This window comes from Lepidochelys olivacea (assembly GCF_965140295.1).
Source record: "Lepidochelys olivacea isolate rLepOli2 genome assembly, chromosome: 12".
In the NCBI taxonomy this organism is placed as follows: Eukaryota; Metazoa; Chordata; order Testudines; family Cheloniidae; genus Lepidochelys; species Lepidochelys olivacea.
Window position 1 is genome coordinate 34,695,214 of NC_140422.1, and position 19,618 is coordinate 34,714,831.

At 42.6% G+C, this 19,618-nt stretch overlaps 1 protein-coding gene across 2 annotated transcripts in view; it reads right to left on the minus strand.

Moving 5' to 3' along the window:
* Window positions 1–16,525, minus strand: part of KCNG4 (potassium voltage-gated channel modifier subfamily G member 4) — a 29,391-nt gene extending 12,866 nt beyond the window's left edge. Inside the window, exons 1-2 of one of the 2 annotated variants that reach the window (XM_084644595.1) lie at window positions 16,458–16,525; window positions 13,722–14,530 (exon numbers count right to left, since the gene is read on the minus strand). In XM_084644595.1, the coding sequence (XP_084500721.1) occupies window positions 13,722–14,471 (750 nt within the window). In that variant the 5' untranslated portion in view covers window positions 14,472–14,530; window positions 16,458–16,525. Of the gene's footprint in view, window positions 1–13,721; window positions 14,531–15,365; window positions 15,705–16,457 lie in introns of those variants that run through there. The other variant, XM_084644594.1, reaches the window with a different exon arrangement.
* Window positions 16,526–19,618: the final 3,093 nt, after the last annotated feature.

Below are 19,618 nucleotides of genomic sequence, written 5' to 3' on the forward strand. Positions count from 1 at the left end.
AGTTTCTTTATGTTAAAGAGGATGTCACTTGTTACGTTATTTATCATGGCCATCAATTTCTTTGTTTTGTGATAAGGTAGAAAGATGTTTCACAAGCCCAGTACCTAAGGGGTTAACCCAGACCTTTGTCTTTCACCTGGGTGTTCGGGGTGGGGCTAGGAAGGTGAGGAGAAAGTGGTGTTGGAGAAACTGTTGAGAAACTGGAAAGGTCTTTAGCAATTGGGGCTCCCTGTTCTGAGTAGTTGAGTGGCCTGAGAAAAGACACTGAAACTCTGCTGCTGTTGAGAGCAGTATTTTTCTTTCCAGGCTCATGGTTTTATCCATCGGCCTACATTTTTATTCAGAACTTTTCTTAAGAACACAAGAATGGCCATACTGGGTCAACCCAGTGGTCCATCTAGCCCAGTATTCTGTCGTCTGACAGTCACCAGTGCCAGATTCTTGAAAGGGAATGAACAAAACAGGTGAGCCATCCCCTGTTGTCCGAGTCCCAGATTCTGGCAGATGGAGGTTTAGAGACACTGTGAGTATGGTTGCATCCCTGACCATCTTGGCTAATGACCATTGATGGACCTATCTTCCATGAACTTATCTAATTCTTTTTCTGAACCCAGTTATACTTTTGTCCTTCACAGCATCCCCTGGCAATGAGTTCTACAGGTTGATTATGAGTTGTGTGAAGAAGTACTTCCTTTTGTTTGTTTTAAACTTGCTGCCCATTAATTTCATTGGGTGACCCTTGTTTCTTCTGTTATGTAAAGGGGTAATACTTCCTTATTCACTTTCTCCACACCATTCATGATTTTATAGACTTTTATCATATCCCCTTTAGTCGTCTCTTTTCTAAGCTGACCATTTCCAGTCTTTTTAATCTCTGCTTGTATGGAAGTATTTCTGTACCCCTAATCATTTTGTTGCCCTTATCTGCACCCTTTCCAATATATCTTTTTTGAGATGGGGCAGCCAGAACTGCATGCAGTGTTCATGGTGTGGGTGTACCATGGATTTATACAGCGGCATTATGATATTTTCTGTTTTATCTGTTCTTTTCCTCATGGTTCCTAACATTTTGTTAACTTTTTTAACTGCTACTACACATTGAGCAGATGTTTTCAGAGAACAATCCATGATGACTGTAAAATCTCTTTCTTGAGTAGTAACAGCTAATTTAGATCCCATAATTATGGATGTGTAGTTGGGATTATTTTTCCAGTGTGCACAACTTTGCACTTATGAACATCAAATTCCATCTGCCATTTTGTCACCCAGTTTAGTGAGATTACTTTTGTAGCTCTTTGCAGTCAGCTTTGGACTTAACTCCACTGAGTAATTTTGTTTCATCTGCAAATTTTGCCACCTCACTGTTCATTCCCTTTTCCAGATCATTTATGAATATATTGTACAGCACAGGTCCCAGTACAGAGCCTTGGGAGACTCCGCTATTCACCTCTCGCTATTGTGAAAACTGACTATCCAATCCTACCCTTTTGTTCCTTCCTTTTAACCAGTTACAGATCCATGAGAGGAACTTCCCTCTTTCCCATGACAGCTTAGTTTGCAAAAGAGCCTTTGGTGAGGGACCTGGTCAAAGCCTTTCTGAACATCCAGGTATATTACATAAGTGGCTGAATTTTTCCCATGTCTATAAAACTTGATTGAAGACTTCTTCAATTTTGTTATGACCTTCCACCATAGGGAAAGAGCTGCATGATGTTATACAAGAGAAGGACCGGCAAAGTGTATGACAATCTATTACTATATTACTTAGTCTTGGACACTTGAAGTTGGAGGAGACGCGCTAAGAACTCCTGATGGTCTCTAAAGTCCTATGATGATCTCTTTGTCTATGTTTCTTTGATTCTTTACTGAGGCTTTAATTAGTTAGAAGGGTTGCTGACAGTATTTTTATATTCACTTGCACAAGTTCTCTTCTCTTACTATTCCATGCTGGTCCAGCCTTCGGACACATGACCTCTTTAGTGTGACATACACTGATCTAATTTTGAACACTGCTCTTCTTTTTAGTAACGAGCTTGGAGAGGTTTGTGTTGCATCTGTGGTGTGATATTCTGCCTTTTAATTGTGTTCACGCCTTATGAAAACTTAATTGGTGCAATCAGGTTTTTCTGTGAGGGAATAGCATGTAGAGTTCAATTGCTATAGGAAAACTTTGCTCCTCTCGTGAGTAGTTTTACTGCAACTGTAGTTACAATTCATCTTGTCTGTTCAAACGACATAGAGTGCACCACCATGTCAGCTAACTTAAGAAGACCATACCGCGCCAGGGTAGAAATGAATATTGATAATGGACTCCAACTGAGTGAAGTGCCTCAAACCAGAGGCAGATTTACAGAAGAGATCCTGGTAATCACTAATAGTTTTCATGCTGAATGAAGTGGGGTGAAATGAGCCACTTGCAAGACAAAATAAACAAGACAAATTTCTGATTTTCTGAAGTACAAGAAGAGCAAATCTCTATTATTTATCCTGCCTCCCTCCTTGTTTTGTCTCATCAGCCTTGCTCATGTTGAGGACAGTGGCTTTAGGTGGTTTAAGCAATGAACACCTGACCAGGTGTATATTTTCAGATATCACATGGGCCAGGATATACTATTACTTGTAGAGTATTTTGGTAGCATATGTTGGTGTGTGGATTATTTCAACAGCCTGTCCACCATTACAGAAAATAATATTTTTCAAGTAGGGTGGCCAACTTTCTCATTTGTGAAAACCAGACACTGAGAGCCAGAACCTCCCCCCGCCCCCTGTTCTGCCTCTTCCCCTGAGGTCCTGCCCCTGTCCCCTTTCCTCCCCCTCACAGAGGATGGTGGAGAGAGCAACGAGGTTTCCTTTTTGACTGGACATTCCGGTTGAAAGAGCATGTGCTCTTAACATGAGCTGCTAGAATATAGTCCTCGGTGACCCTATTTCCAAGCCATATATTGGAGATTCAAATCCTGCATTAGCCGAATGTATACAAATAGCTTAATCAAGGCTTTGAAACTGTGACCTACAAAGAAGATTAACAATATTGTTATTTTAGAATCCAGCCTCAAGTGCTGGAGCCTCGAGTGCTTTACAAAGAATGAATTAATCAGAACACCCAGTGTGCAAAATATTGTTATTCCAGTATTACAGACAGGGATACGACTTGCTCATCATCACACAGCAAGTCAGTGGCAAAGTCAGGAACTGAACCCAGAACTCACACAACCCACACAGATGATGTAGGTATCAGACCTGTCCCTCCTCAGTTAATAGGGTTATTAGTATTCCACAGTCAGAGTTATAGGGCTTTGCTTTTTGTGAAATGCGGTAGGCACAAGATTCATTAGTATCCTGCAGAATACCATAATCCAACCAGATGTGCTTTGAAATAGCACAAAATCAGTGGTAAGTGAACCCAGAAGAGTTTGTGTTTGACTGTTTACAGTAGCCCAAATTCAAACTCATACTGAAGCATAAGGGGGTCTGCCTGGATGAGTGTATTAGAAAATGGTTGGCTTTGCTTTGCAGCATGTGCTTTTAACATGGGCTGCTGGAATATGGTCCCCGGCAACAGATCAACACAGCACTGCAGTGTGGTGAAGCAAGGTCACAACTCAAACATCTGCTAAACTTATCTTGGCACATGCAGATTTTGTTTGGCAGATTCAAATGTGGCCTATTACTGCCCATTTCCTCCCTTCAGCCTTACACGCAATTATATGGATTGAGGTCAGTGTCCACTAAGACACCGACAGATGGGAGCAGACAGCGTTGTTGCTGTAGGCTATTCGAGTTATAGTAGAATAGAACCTGCCTTCTGCCTGCTTGCACAGATTGATCATTATCCTAGCAGGGTTCATTTGCACAGCACTGTGGTCCACTCAGATGGAAATTATTCAGGCCTGTATTTAGAGGATTCAGAAGTATCTCTCGTAAGCAACCATAGGAACTTGCCACCTCATTTCCCCAGGCAACTTGCTTCTTGGGCCAGATTCAGCATCACCATCCAGCCCCGTCCCCTCTGAGACAGCACAAAGGGCTGGATTCTGGCCATAACTTGACAGCAAAGTATTCCCCAGGTGGAGTGAAACTTCTCCAGTAGGGTAAAGCTGGGAAAATCAGCTCCTGCACCAGGTGTTCCAGCAACCTGTGTATAGGGGACATGTCAGAGGAAGGAGGTGTGTTGTGTGTGGGAAGAGATGGACCAGCACTGTGGCCTGCTTCTGCCAACCCTTCAGTGGTGTAAGGACCATTAGGGAATATACATCAATGGCATATATTATAGCAGCCCCTAACTTGCTCTAGTTCATGCCTGGATTGGGCCATTGCAGAATCAGAGAGCCATAACCAGGCCCTTTCCCCCCCTTCTCCGTGTGCTAAGCAGAGCTCAGATGCAGGAGAGAACTGAGACCTTTCGACTGGAAAATCAGAATTTGGAGATTCAGCATATGCACCATTCTGATTCTGTTTCTGATTTGGAGCAGCAGGAATCTGACTGCACTGCCGCTGAGTCACCATGCCGGCATTGCTGCTGCTGTTTGAATAATTAAACTACGCTCCGTTAAATCAAACGACACTCTGGGAGAACTTGAAAACTCCCTGTTATGGATGCAGTGAAATGAAAAGGTTGGATGCCTGTGGAAAGAAAGACTATAACCTATTTGCAGGACCGCTAGCTGTTAAAAACATTGTGTACTCTAGTCACACAGCGATCTCCCACCCAATTCAGCTTGAAAAAAAATAATCCAGACATCTGAAAACTACTGTTAAAACTAGTACAGGCTTCAGGTCCTTTAGCAGGGCTCCAATGCACTCAAGTAGTATACATAATAAATAATAATAGTGTTAATATTGGGTTTGTAGTAACATGGGCATTAGCAAATAAATCGAGATATTATGTTTGCATATGTACACAGTACACTGTCTTTTATTGGGAACAAAATATTAAAATGGAAAAGTAATACTTTATTATTTTATATTAATTTATAATCTTTATTATATTATTGTGTTTCTATATTATTGTATTCATGATCTTTATTATGTTATATTAACTAATTCATAATCTTGAGTCCTGAGTAAAAGTCTTGACAGACCTGCTTTGCTACAGACTTGCTGCATAAACTTGGGCAAGTCACTTATGCACGGAAACACTGAGTCCCGCAGCTGTTCAATGGAACTGTGATACCACTGCCCATAGCTGGCAGAGTATAAGAATAAATATGTTAAAAGTTTTCAGTGCTCAGACACTATGATGATTGGGGGACATATAAGTACCTAAGAAAGATGATGACTTGAAGGTATGAATCTGACTTACACCAGCTGAAAGTTGGCCCTTCTGTTTCTGGGCCCAGAATATGAAGGATGGGAGGTCGCTATGCAGGAATTATTGTATTTCAAGGAGCAAGCTTAGTGGAACTCACTTTTTAAACATGAGAAGCAGCATAGTCAAGTGGATAGAGGCCTGGAGTGGGGCTCATGTGATTGCTGTTAGACCTGGGACAAGTCACTTTCTCCCCACCATTTCTCCTCCTATTTCTTGTCTACTTAGATTGTCAGTTCTTCAGGGTAGTGGTTGTCTCTTATTATATGTTTGTGCAGTGCACAGACCAATGGGACCCCTAAACATGATCGAGACTTCGAGATAACACTGTAAGTTAAAATAATACTGCTAAAAAAGGATGTTAACATTCCATGCACAATTTCATAATCCATCCATAGTCTAAGCAGTATCTTTAGCATGCCTGAGATAGAACTGTAAAATCTCATTAGCAATGAAAGGCCGGATTCTGATCTCAGGTACACCAGGCTAAATCTGGACTTAACTTCACTGAAATCAATGGATTGAGAACTTTCGAAAACAATATATCATAATGGAGAAGGAATTTCACGGGTGTAAGATTAAGGGGTTTGTTACACAGAGGCATTATTGTCATAAAATTAAAGTTTGTGCTGGCTACTGTTGACCTCTGTTTTTGGAAAGGTCTAAAACGCAAGAGGAGATGCCTATCACTCCAAAGGAGGTAGCCATTACACAGTTATTCCTGTTGAAATTACTCAGACTACTTGTGTGAGTAAAGTGAACTGGATTTCCTTCCTTAGAGGTTTTTAAGGTCAGGCTTGACAAAGCCCTGGCTGGGATGATTTAACTGGGAATTGGTCCTGCTTCAAGCAGGGGGTTGGACTAGATGACCTTCTGGGGTCCCTTCCAACCCTGATATTCTATGATTCTATGATTTGGTCCTACTGTAGGTATCTGCAACTTCAAAAACACAAAAAAGGTCCCCTATAAAGCATATTTATCCAAATAGAATGCATGTGATAGCATACAGAATTTGAACTGATTGGGTGCTAATAACAGCTGTGTGATCCACTGGAGTCGAGTGAGAAGCCAAGGGACTACTGTAATACTGTTGGGAAATAGCCAAGACTGGACTAGTGTAAGGCAAACTAATAATTGTTCCTCCTGAATATTGGACCTGTACTACTGGCCTGAGTAGCCTGGGCTATTTCAGTGTAAGAAGGTGCAGTGCGTTTATAGGCAAGAGACTGAGTAGTGGAGTTATTAACCCTGACAATACAAATAGTTGGTCTTTGATTTTCCTCTTTCCCTTCCCAATAAGGTCAATAAATTGTCTTTTCACCTGTGTGGTAAAAATACTTCAACTGCTCAAGATGTTTTTTTCTCTGTAGTTTCCTCTAGAGTCTAGGGACATTTTCAGTATGATTCATACAGCATTCAAATATCACAAACCAGGGCCCCAAAATACTTGATAGGTTTCAAAATCATTAGATTTTACCAAATAATGGTTTAGAGGCTCTTTTTATTTGCCCTCTGGTTTGGGGGTCTTTATGCTGCACAACTTGGGAAAAGGCAGACTACCTTGAAAAAGCTTGGACTCCACATCCAGGACCATAGGACTAGGGTGGAGTCCATGTTTGGGGGCTGTGTTGCCTGCTTTTGTTAACTTTAGTTTTCTTTTCTGAGGAAAAGGCTTTGCTGCATCTTTTCTGCTTAGTCATCCCAAATCTCCCCCGACTCTTCAAAAGAAACTTCCACTGGTGTCCAGTTCAAAGCAGATCCTTTCCCTAATCAAGCACTTCTATAGTGGTTGGATTCCATTCTGGTCACCTCTTTTATCTTCGGATTAGCTACACTCTTTATCTCTGCAGCCTGCTGAAAACTGTGCAATGACCATTATGGTGACTTTTCTGCCTCTCAGGTCTTTGTGTTTGAATTATAACCCTGGAGCAGAACCCTTTACTTGTCTATAATGGATTGAGCTAACCCCCTTTATCTGAACAGCCACTGCTCACTTGGGAAATTTTGAATCTGGATTTTATGGCTTGTGTCTGCCTGCTCTACATCATCTACTTATCTGCAGCACAGTTCTCTTTCTTCCCAACTCTTGTAAGGAAGTGCCACATCTACATCTGTGCACCTCTGTTGGGATTATTTCATTTTGTACACTCATAGATGACATTATGGGACAAATTTCCAGAAGCCTGCATGATCAAAGTGCAGATAAAAATACAGATATTTGCATGCCTATGAGTGCCTTTTCCATAACTGCATATGCACTTGTATTAACTGTTTGCACAAATGATCCAATTTGTCCTTGGGCCATTTTATACTCTTTCTTCTGATTATAAATTAAGACCAATTGTGACAGCTACCATCTTGCCAAATAAACCATGGATTAAGCCAGGAACTTCGAGTCTAGAGCAATAAGCTTGTGTCTCTACTTCTTGAACTAAAGATCCAGTTCTCTGTACTGGGGGACTCTAACAGACTCATATCCTTTGTGGTCTGGGTACACTGGGGGACTCATAACACTAACCAGTGGGTTACATAAAGTATATACAAATTGTATGTCCTTCTCTCTGTGTCTTTCATATTTCCAAGGTGCTTATAACTGGGGGTCTAAGTATTGCTTGAAATACCCATGGGAATTTACATGGCATTTATTGTTCTTGTGGGCAAGCCCTAACACAGAATGAATCAGGGTCTTCATTTTGGCCATGCCTCAGAAGGGGATTACAGGAAACACAGACTCCTAATTTTCTCTTCCTCATTTGCCTTTAAGTGGGATCTGTGCCTTTACAACAGTCATAGAATCATAGAATATCAGGGTTGGAAGGGACCTCAGGAGGTCATCTAGTCCAACCCACTGCTCAAAGCAGGACCAATCCCCAATTAAATCATCCCAGCCAGGGCTTTGTCAAGCCTGACCTTAAAAACTTCTAAGGAAGGAGATTCTACCACCTCCCTAGGTAATGCATTCCGGTGTTTCACCACCCTCCTAGTGAAAAAGTTTTTCCTAATATCCAACCTAAACCTCCCCCACTGCAACTTGAGACCATTACTCCTTGTCCTGTCCTCTTCTACCACTGAGAATAGTCTAGAACCATCCTCTCTGGAACCACCTCTCAGGTAGTTGAAAGCAGCTATCAAATCCCCCCTCATTCTTCTCTTCTGCAGACTAAACAATCCCAGTTCCCTCAGCCTCTCCTCATAACTCATGTGTTCCAGACCCCTAATCATTTTTGTTGCCCTTCGCTGGATTCTCTCCAATTTATCCACATCCTTCTTGTAGTGTGGGGCCCAAAACTGGACACAGTACTCCAGATGAGGCCTCACCAATGTCGAATAGAGGGGGACGATCACGTACCTCGATCTGCTCGCTATGCCCCTACTTATACATCCCGTAATGCCATTGGCCTTCTTGGCAACAAGGGCACACTGCTGACTCATATCCAGCTTCTCGTCCACTGTCACCCCTAGGTCCTTTTCTGCAGAACTGCTGCCTAGCCATTCGGTCCCTAGTCTGTAGCTGTGCACTGGGTTCTTCCGTCCTAAGTGCAGGACCCTGCACTTGTCCTTATTGAACCTCATCAGATTTCTTTTGGCCCAATCCTCCAATTTGTCTAGGTCCCTCTGTATCCTATCCCTGCCCTCCAGCATATCTACCACTCCTCCCAGTTTAGTATCATCCACAAATTTGCTGAGAGTGCAATCCACACCATCCTCCAGATCATTTATGAAGATATTGAACAAAACCGGCCCCAGGACCAACCCCTGGGGCACTCCACTTGACACTGGCTGCCAACTAGACATGGAGCCATTGATCACTACCCGTTGAGCCCGACAATCTAGCCAGCTTTCTACCCACCTTATAGTGCATTCATCCAGCCCATACTTCCTTAACTTGCTGACAAGAATACTGTGGGAGACCGTTTCAAAAACTTTGCTAAAGTCAAGAAACAATACATCCACTGCTTTCCCTTCATCCACAGAACCAGTAATCTCATCATAGAAGGCGATTAGATTAGTCAGGCATGACCTTCCCTGGTGAATCCATGCTGACTGTTCCTGATCACTTTCCTCTCATGCAAGTGCTTCAGGATTGATTCTTTGAGGACCTGCTCCATGATTTTTCCGGGGACTGAGGTGAGGCTGACTGGCCTGTAGTTGCCAGGATCCTCCTTCTTCCTTTTTTTAAAGATTGGCACTACATTAGCCTTTTTCCAGTCATCTGGGACTTCCCCCGTTCGCCACGAGTTTTCAAAGATAATGGCCAATGGCTCTGCAATCACAGCCGCCAATTCCTTTAGCACTCTCGGATGCAACTTGTCCGGCCCCATGGACTTGTGCACGTCCAGCTTTTCTAAATAGTCCCTAACCACCTCTTTCTCCACAGAGGGCTGGCCATCTATTCCCCATGTTGTGATGCCAAGCGCAGCAGTCTGGGAGCTGACCTTGTTAGTGAAGACAGAGGCAAAAAAAGCATTGAGTACATTAGCTTTTTCCACATCCTCTGTCACTAGGTTGCCTCCCTCATTCATTAAGGGCCCCACACTTTCCTTGGCTTTCTTCTTGTTGCCAACATACCTGAAGAAACCCTTCTTGTTACTCTTGACATCTCTTGCTAGCTGCAGCTCCAGGTGCGATTTGGCCCTCCTGATTTCATTCCTACATGCCCGAGCAATATTTTTATACTCTTCCCTGGTCATATGTCCAACCTTCCACTTCTTGTAAGCTTCTTTTTTATGTTTAAGATCCGCTAGGATTTCACCGTTAAGCCAAGCTGGTTGCCTGCCATATTTACTATTCTTTCGACTCATCAGGATGGTTTGTCCCTGTAACCTCAACAGGGATTCCTTGAAATACAGCCAGCTCTCCTGGACTCCTTTCCCCTTCATGTTAGTCCCCCAGGGGATCCTACCCATCCGTTCCCTGAGGGAGTCGAAGTCTGCTTTCCTGAAGTCCTCCCCTCCCTATTGCTACATTTCTGTAGAAATGGCCACCTTCCTTCCTTTCCTCTCTCCTGTTACTATGGCAGCTGGGCTTCCCTGATGCAGATGCTTGTTACTTGGCTGAGTGCCACATCTCTCAGCAGAGCCCGAGTTTTCGCTTTCCCTTTGGTGGCAAGTTGTTCTGTTTGTTGTTCTTCTGCTTGCCCAGGCAGCCCGTTTCTGGGATGCTTAGCTGGAGCGAGAAGGGAATGTTACTGCAGAGCATGCAGTGCGGAGACAGCCAAACCCTCCGACAGAAGTCAAGCTCACCTTGTATTATTCCCCCTTCTCTTTTTGCTTTCTTCCTTCTTCAGGCACTGGAGAGCAGCCAATTCTGACACTATGGAGTGTGGCTGGGATGCTGAAAGGAGCCCGGAGAGATACATGTGGCAACAGAGGTAAAATCTTTCTTATTGCTATCTTGGAAGCAATACACCCTCCTTCCTGACATGGGGGAATTGACCCTTACAATACCTTTCAGCAAAGTTCTGGTCAGAGGTGGGTCCAAGCCAAAACCCCAGAACTGAACAGCCCTCAACTTTGGACTGTTTTGAATTCAGATCTGGATCTGAACGTTGCTGCTGGTTAACACCGGAAACCTGATTCAAAGAGCTGCACTCATGTAGTCAGTGGAAAGAAGCAAATCACATGACCTTTGTGTCTAGTCCGAGCAGCAAGAATTTCACATTCTGAATGCTCATCTGAAGCTGCTGGTGAACATACCCCCTGCTAGGCACCCTTTACTTGAAGTCATGCGGGGAATACTTTTGAATAACAAATACATTCAAGAAAATTGTAGATTATGGGTGGATGAGTCACAGCGACAACCAAGAAGCTACATTTCTTGACTACATTACTTGCTATGAGTTACTTGCCAAGCTCTAGATAAGACACTGTTCTGAGGCCCCCCAGAAAGGAGACCTTCGGTGCTGCAGCGCTTTAGGCATATAGGGTCAGTTCACAGCCTCATAGAAATGACAGAAGGAAAATACTTATTAAATAAATCCTGTAGTCTGTCCCTCCACAAGCCAGGTCAGTTCACCACCATACATTCTCAAGTGCTTTGCCAATCTTGGTTTAAATTGAGTCAAACAATGGGATTATTATAACTTTGTACGTGGTCCCTAGAATGCTATTACACAGTCTAATAGATTCTGATATTGAGACGGGAAATGCTATAGTGCTTGAATGTAGACACTATTTACACTGACAGGAGACGTTCTCCCGTCAGAGTAGGTAATCCACCTCTCTGAGAGGCTGTAGCTAGGTTGATGAGAAGAATTCTTCCATTGACCTAGCGCTGTCTACACCGAGGATTATGTTGGTATAGCTAAATCTTTCAAGGTGTGGATATTTCAAATCCCTAAGAGACATAGTTCTACCAATGTAAGTTCCCAGTGTAGACCAGCCCTAACTTTATCCTTTGCTCAACTTCACCCCATTACTCCCACTTCCCCTGCAGACTCTTTCTCAAATACTGCAGCATCTCTGAATGGATAGAATTCTATGATTCTATATTATTTATGTCTTAATCCCAGCTTTTTAAAGTGTCTAGACATTAAAAACCTGACTATATATGAAAAAACCTATGCTCATTCACACAGCTCTATTTTACAGAACACTCTGGCTGCAGTGAGGCTGCTGCATCTTACTACCAGCTACATTTGTACCCCTCTGCTCAAAATTCTTGCCTTCTAAAGATAGGGTTAATTTTTAAAAATGCAGCAAATTAGACCTCGTTGAGATCTGATACACCAATTATGTGTTTTTTATTTTTCTTTAAAAATAGTTAGACAAGAGTTCTCTTGTTTTATGTTTTAAATTTGAGATAAAATATGCATCATGCTCTTTTTTAGGAACAAAGTTAATAGGAAGCAATATTTCCCATAGAAGTCTTTGTGTTCATTTTGCTTATAGCCATAAAAACATGCTCTGTGTTTAAGCTGCGTCTTGGAAAAGGCACTGAAACATCTTAACAATTTTGACTTCAAAATGCAATAGCTTTGGGAGGCTCTTAGATACTCAGAGATATTACTGAAGGGATTCAAACTTTTTATATAAATGTAAGTAGAAATTCAAGGTTATATAGAACAGAAAATGATCTCTTTAAATCCCAGTCTTCTGTGCAATCCTTAGCCTTATTGAAAGACATCAAATATCATGACATATCTTTGATGTGATTGCATTCTGTGCCTTTCTGAATTACTACTTTGACAATAAAATGACACAGCATATTGTGCAATAAATGTGAAAATGGTTAAATTAAGCCATGCACAATAAACTGATAAACTTATCTATGGCATCAGTGGGGAAAAATGAATGTGGCTTGTTTCTTTAATCTTGGTGTCAGTATTTTGAAAAGTGTCATGTTACTTTCAGAATCAATTTGTGGAATAGCATGCGGAAGAATTCAGTGGTAGTTTGGATGTTATTATACCTAAAATCACATTACATTCTTATCTCCATTTCTTTTCTTATTAGAATGACTGATCTTTAAAACATTGAAAGTTTCTCCTACATATGATATAAGTTTGATTTTATTTGCCCTTAATTATTTTGGAGAAGTGTTTTGAGAGGGTTTATATGTACTGAATGGGTTAAAATTTCAGCAACACTTTAATAGTGTTTCTGCAATTTGTGTGTGTGCCAAATGCAGGGTATTACAGACACAAAACTTGTGCATCCATTTTGGAGGCAAACTTTGAAACTCCGCTTCTGTGGTGTTGTTTGTTTGTATATCATACTGTGTTATCATTGCACAAAATGTAACACAATATTGTTCTGGAAAAATTATTTCAAGTCTCCTAAAATAATAACTACATCAGAGTTGATCTAGTTATCACATCAGAAGACAACTTGCTATTTTTAAAAATAAAGATGCAGGGGAAAATATTTCTTTCACTAAGTCCGGTTGAAATATTGCTGATAACCAGAGTGGATCCTATGGTAGGATAAAGCATGTGGTAGATGAAACTCTGCTATGACGGAGTGTGAGACTCCTGCTAGCAGCAAATAAAATAACTTTTGTTAACAACGCTTTCCTAAGCTGTGGGTAAGGTGGGGGGAATGCTGTGTTACAATGTTGAATACTCGGTATTTGCTAATTGCATGCGTATTTGCTAACTGTATGATCTTACTTCTTTGATTCCATTCAGAAAGCCTTTTCTATATCTCTGGCTGACAAGCACTACAAAACTTTGTTTAATTCTTTGTGACTGAATATGACTTTGAAACTGATACAAAGTCAGTTTCAGGAGTTATTTCTATTTATAATAAATAATATACATAGGCAAATTTTGATATTGTTTCCTGAGGATTTTCTCTGAGGATTGTTTTATATCTTTTTGTGATGCATGTTTAACAATGGCAGGTTTGTTTCTTGTAACACTATAGTAGGTTTATAGGGGGTTGTAATACCAGCTGAAAGGGGACTTACTTACCCTGTCTTCTTCGGCTCTTAAGTCCGGCATTGTGCTAACACAAAGGCTTATAGCTGTGGTGGCCACAAAGAGGATGGAGAGACAAGCAAAGACTTTTCCTGGGAGTCCTGACTGGGGATTTTCGACCATATCCCTGAGTTTATTCATAAATTGTCCAAACTGTGTTTCCTCAACCAGGACACATGTGGTCTCCTTGCTCATTTGCATCTCTTCCTCCTTGTGCATCTCTGCCAGCTCCTGCAGTTTTTGAAACAGTTTTCGGAAGCAGCATTTCTCCAGGTTGGATTCCTCAATTCCCCAGTATCTCAGCTCCTCCTGGAATGACAAGGCACACATGTCTTGGAAGAGCATCAGCTTCCCTGCTGCTAGAAAGCTGACGATCATCCCAAAAGCTTTGGGATTCCGGTCGAAGAAGAACTCATGGGTGTCTTCATCATAATCATCACACAGCTGAATAATTTCATCGTAGCTGCTGCAAAACTTTAGCTTGCTTAGCCGGGTCAGTGGGAATTCGTCTAAAGTGCTCCAAGGCAGTAGGTATTTGATTCCTCCAACATTTATTATGATCTCCCTCTTCACATCAACAGTACAGAGCTGATCAGGGTGGTAAATCCTGCTGGCCCTTTGATAGTGGACCCCTTTGACAGAAGGGGTGTCAACAGAGATAGGGAAGAGATGGTTCAAGGAACTACAAGAACCGAAGCTAACATTACTATAGTCCTGGTTGCTGCCTCCCGAGACAATAGGCATTTCTGAGAGCTCTTACTGGGACATCCGAAATGGCACCAGAGCAGGGTTAACTCTTCACCCTAAAGATGGGGGTGGAGGAGAGAAACATAGTAAAGGTTATTATGAGTTAAAAGGCATCACGGGCTACTTTCCCAAGACATTCACAAAGCGCGTGTGTATATAAGTCATACTGCACCTCTTTTTGAAATCTGCAGCCTGTGAATCCCCTGTCATTAATTTTCTGGTAACACACACACATATACACACACAGAAAAAATGAAGCCTTGTTCATTATTATTGCAGCGCACTGGATGACTGCAAGTCATAAAGTGAACAGATCGGTCTCTTCCATTTGGAGCTCGTTTTCGTCACAAGCATGTCTTTGTATTTGCTAGCATTTGCTTGTCTCATGCCTCTGCTATTTCTATAAACACTTAAATATGTACCAGCTAAAGGAAGCTGCTTAATAGTTACTAAAGTTAGACTGGTCAATTACCCATCATCAGCTGGATGCATGGTTCTTCTAAATTGTTTTAACTTGAAATGTACACAGATTGAAATTCCTCCTTCTCTTTTTCACTATGCTCCCTCCTTACCAACCTCTCCTGGGCATTTGTACAGTACTTTTGAAGATAGAAAGGGCTATATAAATTATGAGTAGCCTTATTTATCTACCGCTGTTCATTGCAAATTACTGAGAGGACATAAGTAAAATTTGCCCAGCCAGAGAAAACTTTGGAGTATGCACAATCCCAGAGAGCAAAATATTATCCCAGTTTATGGGCTGATTTATAGTCTCCTAATAAAGAACAAAACTCTCTTTTTGTCCTTGATCTGTAACAATCATTAGCAACTAATCTCCTGAACCCACCACAACAATAAAAATCCCAAAGCAACTTCCCCAAAGTTACTTACCACCCTGACATAGGCTGCTTCCGGGTATCCTGCTCCCCTGCACACATGCTGCAAACTGAAGACTTTCCTCTGGTACCAGTTAGCAGAGAGACTTGGGCATATTTTAAGAGTAGTGATTACATGGAGAATCTCTATTGCACCCAGTAAATCTCAGTCCCTCCCCTCTCTCTCACTCTATCCCCTGTGGAAGGAATATATCCATATATTGACCAGCAGTCCCTTTGCAAAAGGGCATCCTCATAGGCTATCAGAGACTCAGGAGGCAGCTCCTTATCTGGACTCCTGGGGCGACATGGTGAAATCAACTGAGGGAGAGCTGGTGGAGCCTGCCCTCTTCCCCATCTGTCCTCTGCTTCCCTTGGGGATTGTCAGTGTGGTCCTGAAAGAGCAGGGAGGGAGAAGGAGGAAGGGCTTAGAAATAATCTCTCCAGCATCCATCCATCCAGCAGGCAGCAGCAGCAACTCAGTAGCAGTCTGCAGTGAAAGAGGCATCCCCTGTAATCATGTGCAGTAATAAATAAATTCTGGCAAACAGAGTTAATAAAACAACCCCTGTCCCCATTAACACCTGCTACCTATATGAATCTTCATAGAGTTGTTTGCTTTGGAGACACCAGCTGAGTACTTTGGGAGCAGCTTCCATTCACAGCACCGCTGGCCATCTTCTGAAATAGGGACTGACTAATGGGATTTTACGGGGAAAGGTAAGTTGCTTGGTTGCTGGGAGGATGTATCCCGCCTCCCTCCTGGTTGCTGGGAGAAGACATTCCCCGGCACAGTGGGTCTCCCTACCCACCTGCCCCCTGAGACCTGGGCGTGGGGTCGGAACCTTCCATTTCCCACAGAGCTGCCCAGAAGACTCTCAGCCCCCACCCCCACCCCCCGCCCCCCAGGGCAGGGAGAGTATTCTCATCTTTTTATTACACAAGTAGTTGAGGCAGGAGGATATTCCATATATTCCTTCTCTCCCTTTCTTCCACATTTGATCAAGGGGGATTGGATATACCTGGTGGCTGCAATGCTACTGGGACTTGGGGTTGAATGATGGGAGTGTAAGAAAGGAGGCATGGATTAGATCAGTATTCCACTCACCGTGCCACAGTAGGATCAATGAGCTGATCAGCAGATCCCCAAAGGCTTGTGCTCCCAAATGGTGAGCTAGCTCTGCCCAGGCAACAGCCTTAGGATGTATAGTACCTGGGTTGTCCAAAGTCAGAGCTCAGATCCAGAGCTGGATTTTAACACAGGGTGTTCAGACCCAAAGGTGTTCTTTGGCCCATTGCATGGATAAGGGCTATTTGCAAAAGTGTTCCTCAGAGTTTGGATTTCATTGGCTCTTTGGGTTTTGGTTTGAGTGCCTCTCTCATTCACACAGTCAATGTACTGTGCACTTTGGCCCAGATCCTCAAAGGGATGGTGGCTCCTACCTTCCATTGAAATCAAGCCTAAATATCTTTTAGGATCTGGGCCTTTGTTCCCTTGGCTCATTTTGCCCCACTTCCACACTTAACTTTTGGAGGAATCACCTACCACCGAATTGCAGCCCCTTTGAAGCAGAATGGTGCAGCTGTTGATCAATGTACAGTTATGCTTGGGCACCGTTTAGGACAGGAAGGCAACTAGTTCTAATTGGTCACTTTGGCACATCTCCTTTGGCCCACGTGGTGCCCAGATGATGAACTTCTTATCCAGTTCCCGCACTGGAGTTTACACACAGGTGCTAATCATGCCATCTACTGAGAAGACGAGATAGATGCCTTTAGTCAACAGACCCCTGGGAATGTAGTTCAAAATCACTAAATCCTAGCACATTAAAAAATGTAGCTGTTTACTCTTCATATCAGCCATTCCCATGGATTTCTGTGCAAAGAAAAAACAATCCCATTCTAATTAACTTTGGATAAATTATTTCATAAAATGGCAAATCAATCAGCATCGCCGAGTTACCTCTGCGCCCGCCCCCCCCCCTCCTTCCCCCCGGTCTGGTATATTTAAAGGTAATGTTTCTGAAGTGTATTGAGACAAGAATGTGTCCAACAGCAATGCGCAAAATTGCACTACGATGAATAATAAAATTTTATCAGTGTTCACCAAAAAATGTGTGTTTATGACTATTTAATGCCTCATCCCTGGTATTAGGAATCTTATTATTTGTTTTACAGTAGCGCCCCCAGCTGAAATCAGGGCCCCATTGTGCTAAGCAGTATTAGCATTAGACAGTCCTGAAGAGTTCACAGTCTACATAGACAAGGTGGAAATATCATTATCCCCATTTTGCAGATAGGGACTGGGGCACAGAGAGACTCAGGGCTTGTCTAGACAGCGATGACAAGCTGGGGAATAAATCTACAGCACACTAGTATGCTGTGCACTAACTGTCCATGTGGATCTTGGTATCACGCACTGAAAGTTCCCTCGTGCACACTGACCTACTCCCATTTCAAAGCAGAGTAGATCAAAGTACACTAGGGAATTTTTAGTGCACGGTAGCAGAATCCACATAAGAGAGTGAATGTCATGCTAGTCCACTTGCCATGCACTAACTGTTCACTTAGACAAGCCCTAAATAGCTTTCCCAAGGTCACACATGGAAGTCTGTGATGGGGCCAGGAACTGAACTGAACCAGATCTCCTGCATCCCACTCTTAACCCTCAGACCATCCTTCCACTGTATCCAATTCTTGCTTTCTGTTTCTCCTATTTTGTGCTTTTAAGGACACGTCACTGTATCCCCTCTACCCAATTCATCTCTCTCTTCTTATAGTTGCACTTCTGTTACCTTTCCTTGTCTTTTAGTTACCGGTCTTTTTTCAAGCTCACTCCAGATGGTTCCCAGGTAATTTTCTTTCACTGTAAATTTCCCTCACTCACTCAGTTTGAAACTCGCTATCCCTCTCTCCCTTTTCCTCCCTCTCGTTCGATTTCTCTTGCAGTCTCTCTAATTCTTCTCATCCCTCCTTCCTTTATTACCCACCCCCTCAGTCATATCAACTCCTGTTATCTTTCTGCTACCATAAATTCAGCCCCAGCCTCCTGATTATTTTTACCTGCTAAGTGATGACGATGTCCCTATCTCCCTTTCTTTTGTTCATGGATGTTTTTGCTATTCTACTGTAACTTGCTTTTATGGATGCCTAGTGCGTCTCCTTTGTACCCAGCCAGCCTATGATTAATAGTGAGGACACCCTGAGGACGAAAGCAGGAAGAACTCTCTGGGAAATTGTAGGTGTCTTTCTGTTTTCTGCAGTGGGAAAACAAATATTGAAAACTCTAAAAGGCCCAAATGCTGCCACATGCAATAATTGTTAATGTGACACAAGCTGGTTGAGTTGCACCGGACTATAAGTAATAATGCTCATAATGGGCTAAATGGTCCCCATCGCTTACTCAGCCGAGCAGGGGAATAGGAGTGAGTAAGGACTCATGTACTCTTGTTTGGCCCATGTGCTTCTTAAGAATGGGGTGAAGCCCAGTCCTTGCTCTCCAGATACATCACCTGGGAGTAAATGTCTGGAGAGAGGTGGTTTCCCCATCTATTTGCTGACCAGACTTGGGATGTTAGCTGCCTCCTTTTGAGGGGTGTAATTCTCAGAATTCCCCCTTTCCTGAGTAAGAGTGGAGCAGGTGAGGAAGTATGACTCTGCTCCTGGGGCAAAGCAGTTGCATATTTCCCCTTACTCAGAACCAAGGCTAAAGACTCAATCTAGCCATGTGTGAACCTAAGTAAAAGTTTCAATCCTGGTTCCGTGAAAATCAATGGCAAAACTCCCACTGACTTCCAAAGGAGCAGGTATATAACGTTAGAAATGACAATTCAACTATGTATATCCAACATGAATCCACCCAGGTGGTGGGTGAGTCTGGTTATGTGTGGGTCTTTTCCAGTGGCCAAACAAACTGGAACATACGTGAGTCTGGCAGTGGCTTTTTAAGGAACAATAGGCCATATCTAACTGCAGTGGCAACACAGATTTTCTGGATTTCCATAGTTCGACACTGACACAATTAACATAGTTGCTCATTAAGTTTTTTTATCAGTATATAGATTCTGCAGAATATGAGGAGAAACAGTGGACGTTGACTCCATTTGAGTCTTCTTCATTGTGAAGATTTAATGATCATTTTCTTTTCCTTTACCTTCACCTCCAGTTATGCCAGGATCCCATATTGATTCAAAATTTCTGCCTTCCCAGTACAGAATGAACAGGGGCTCTGGTATTTCTTGGTGTATCTTGTTTTCTGAGCACACAGTA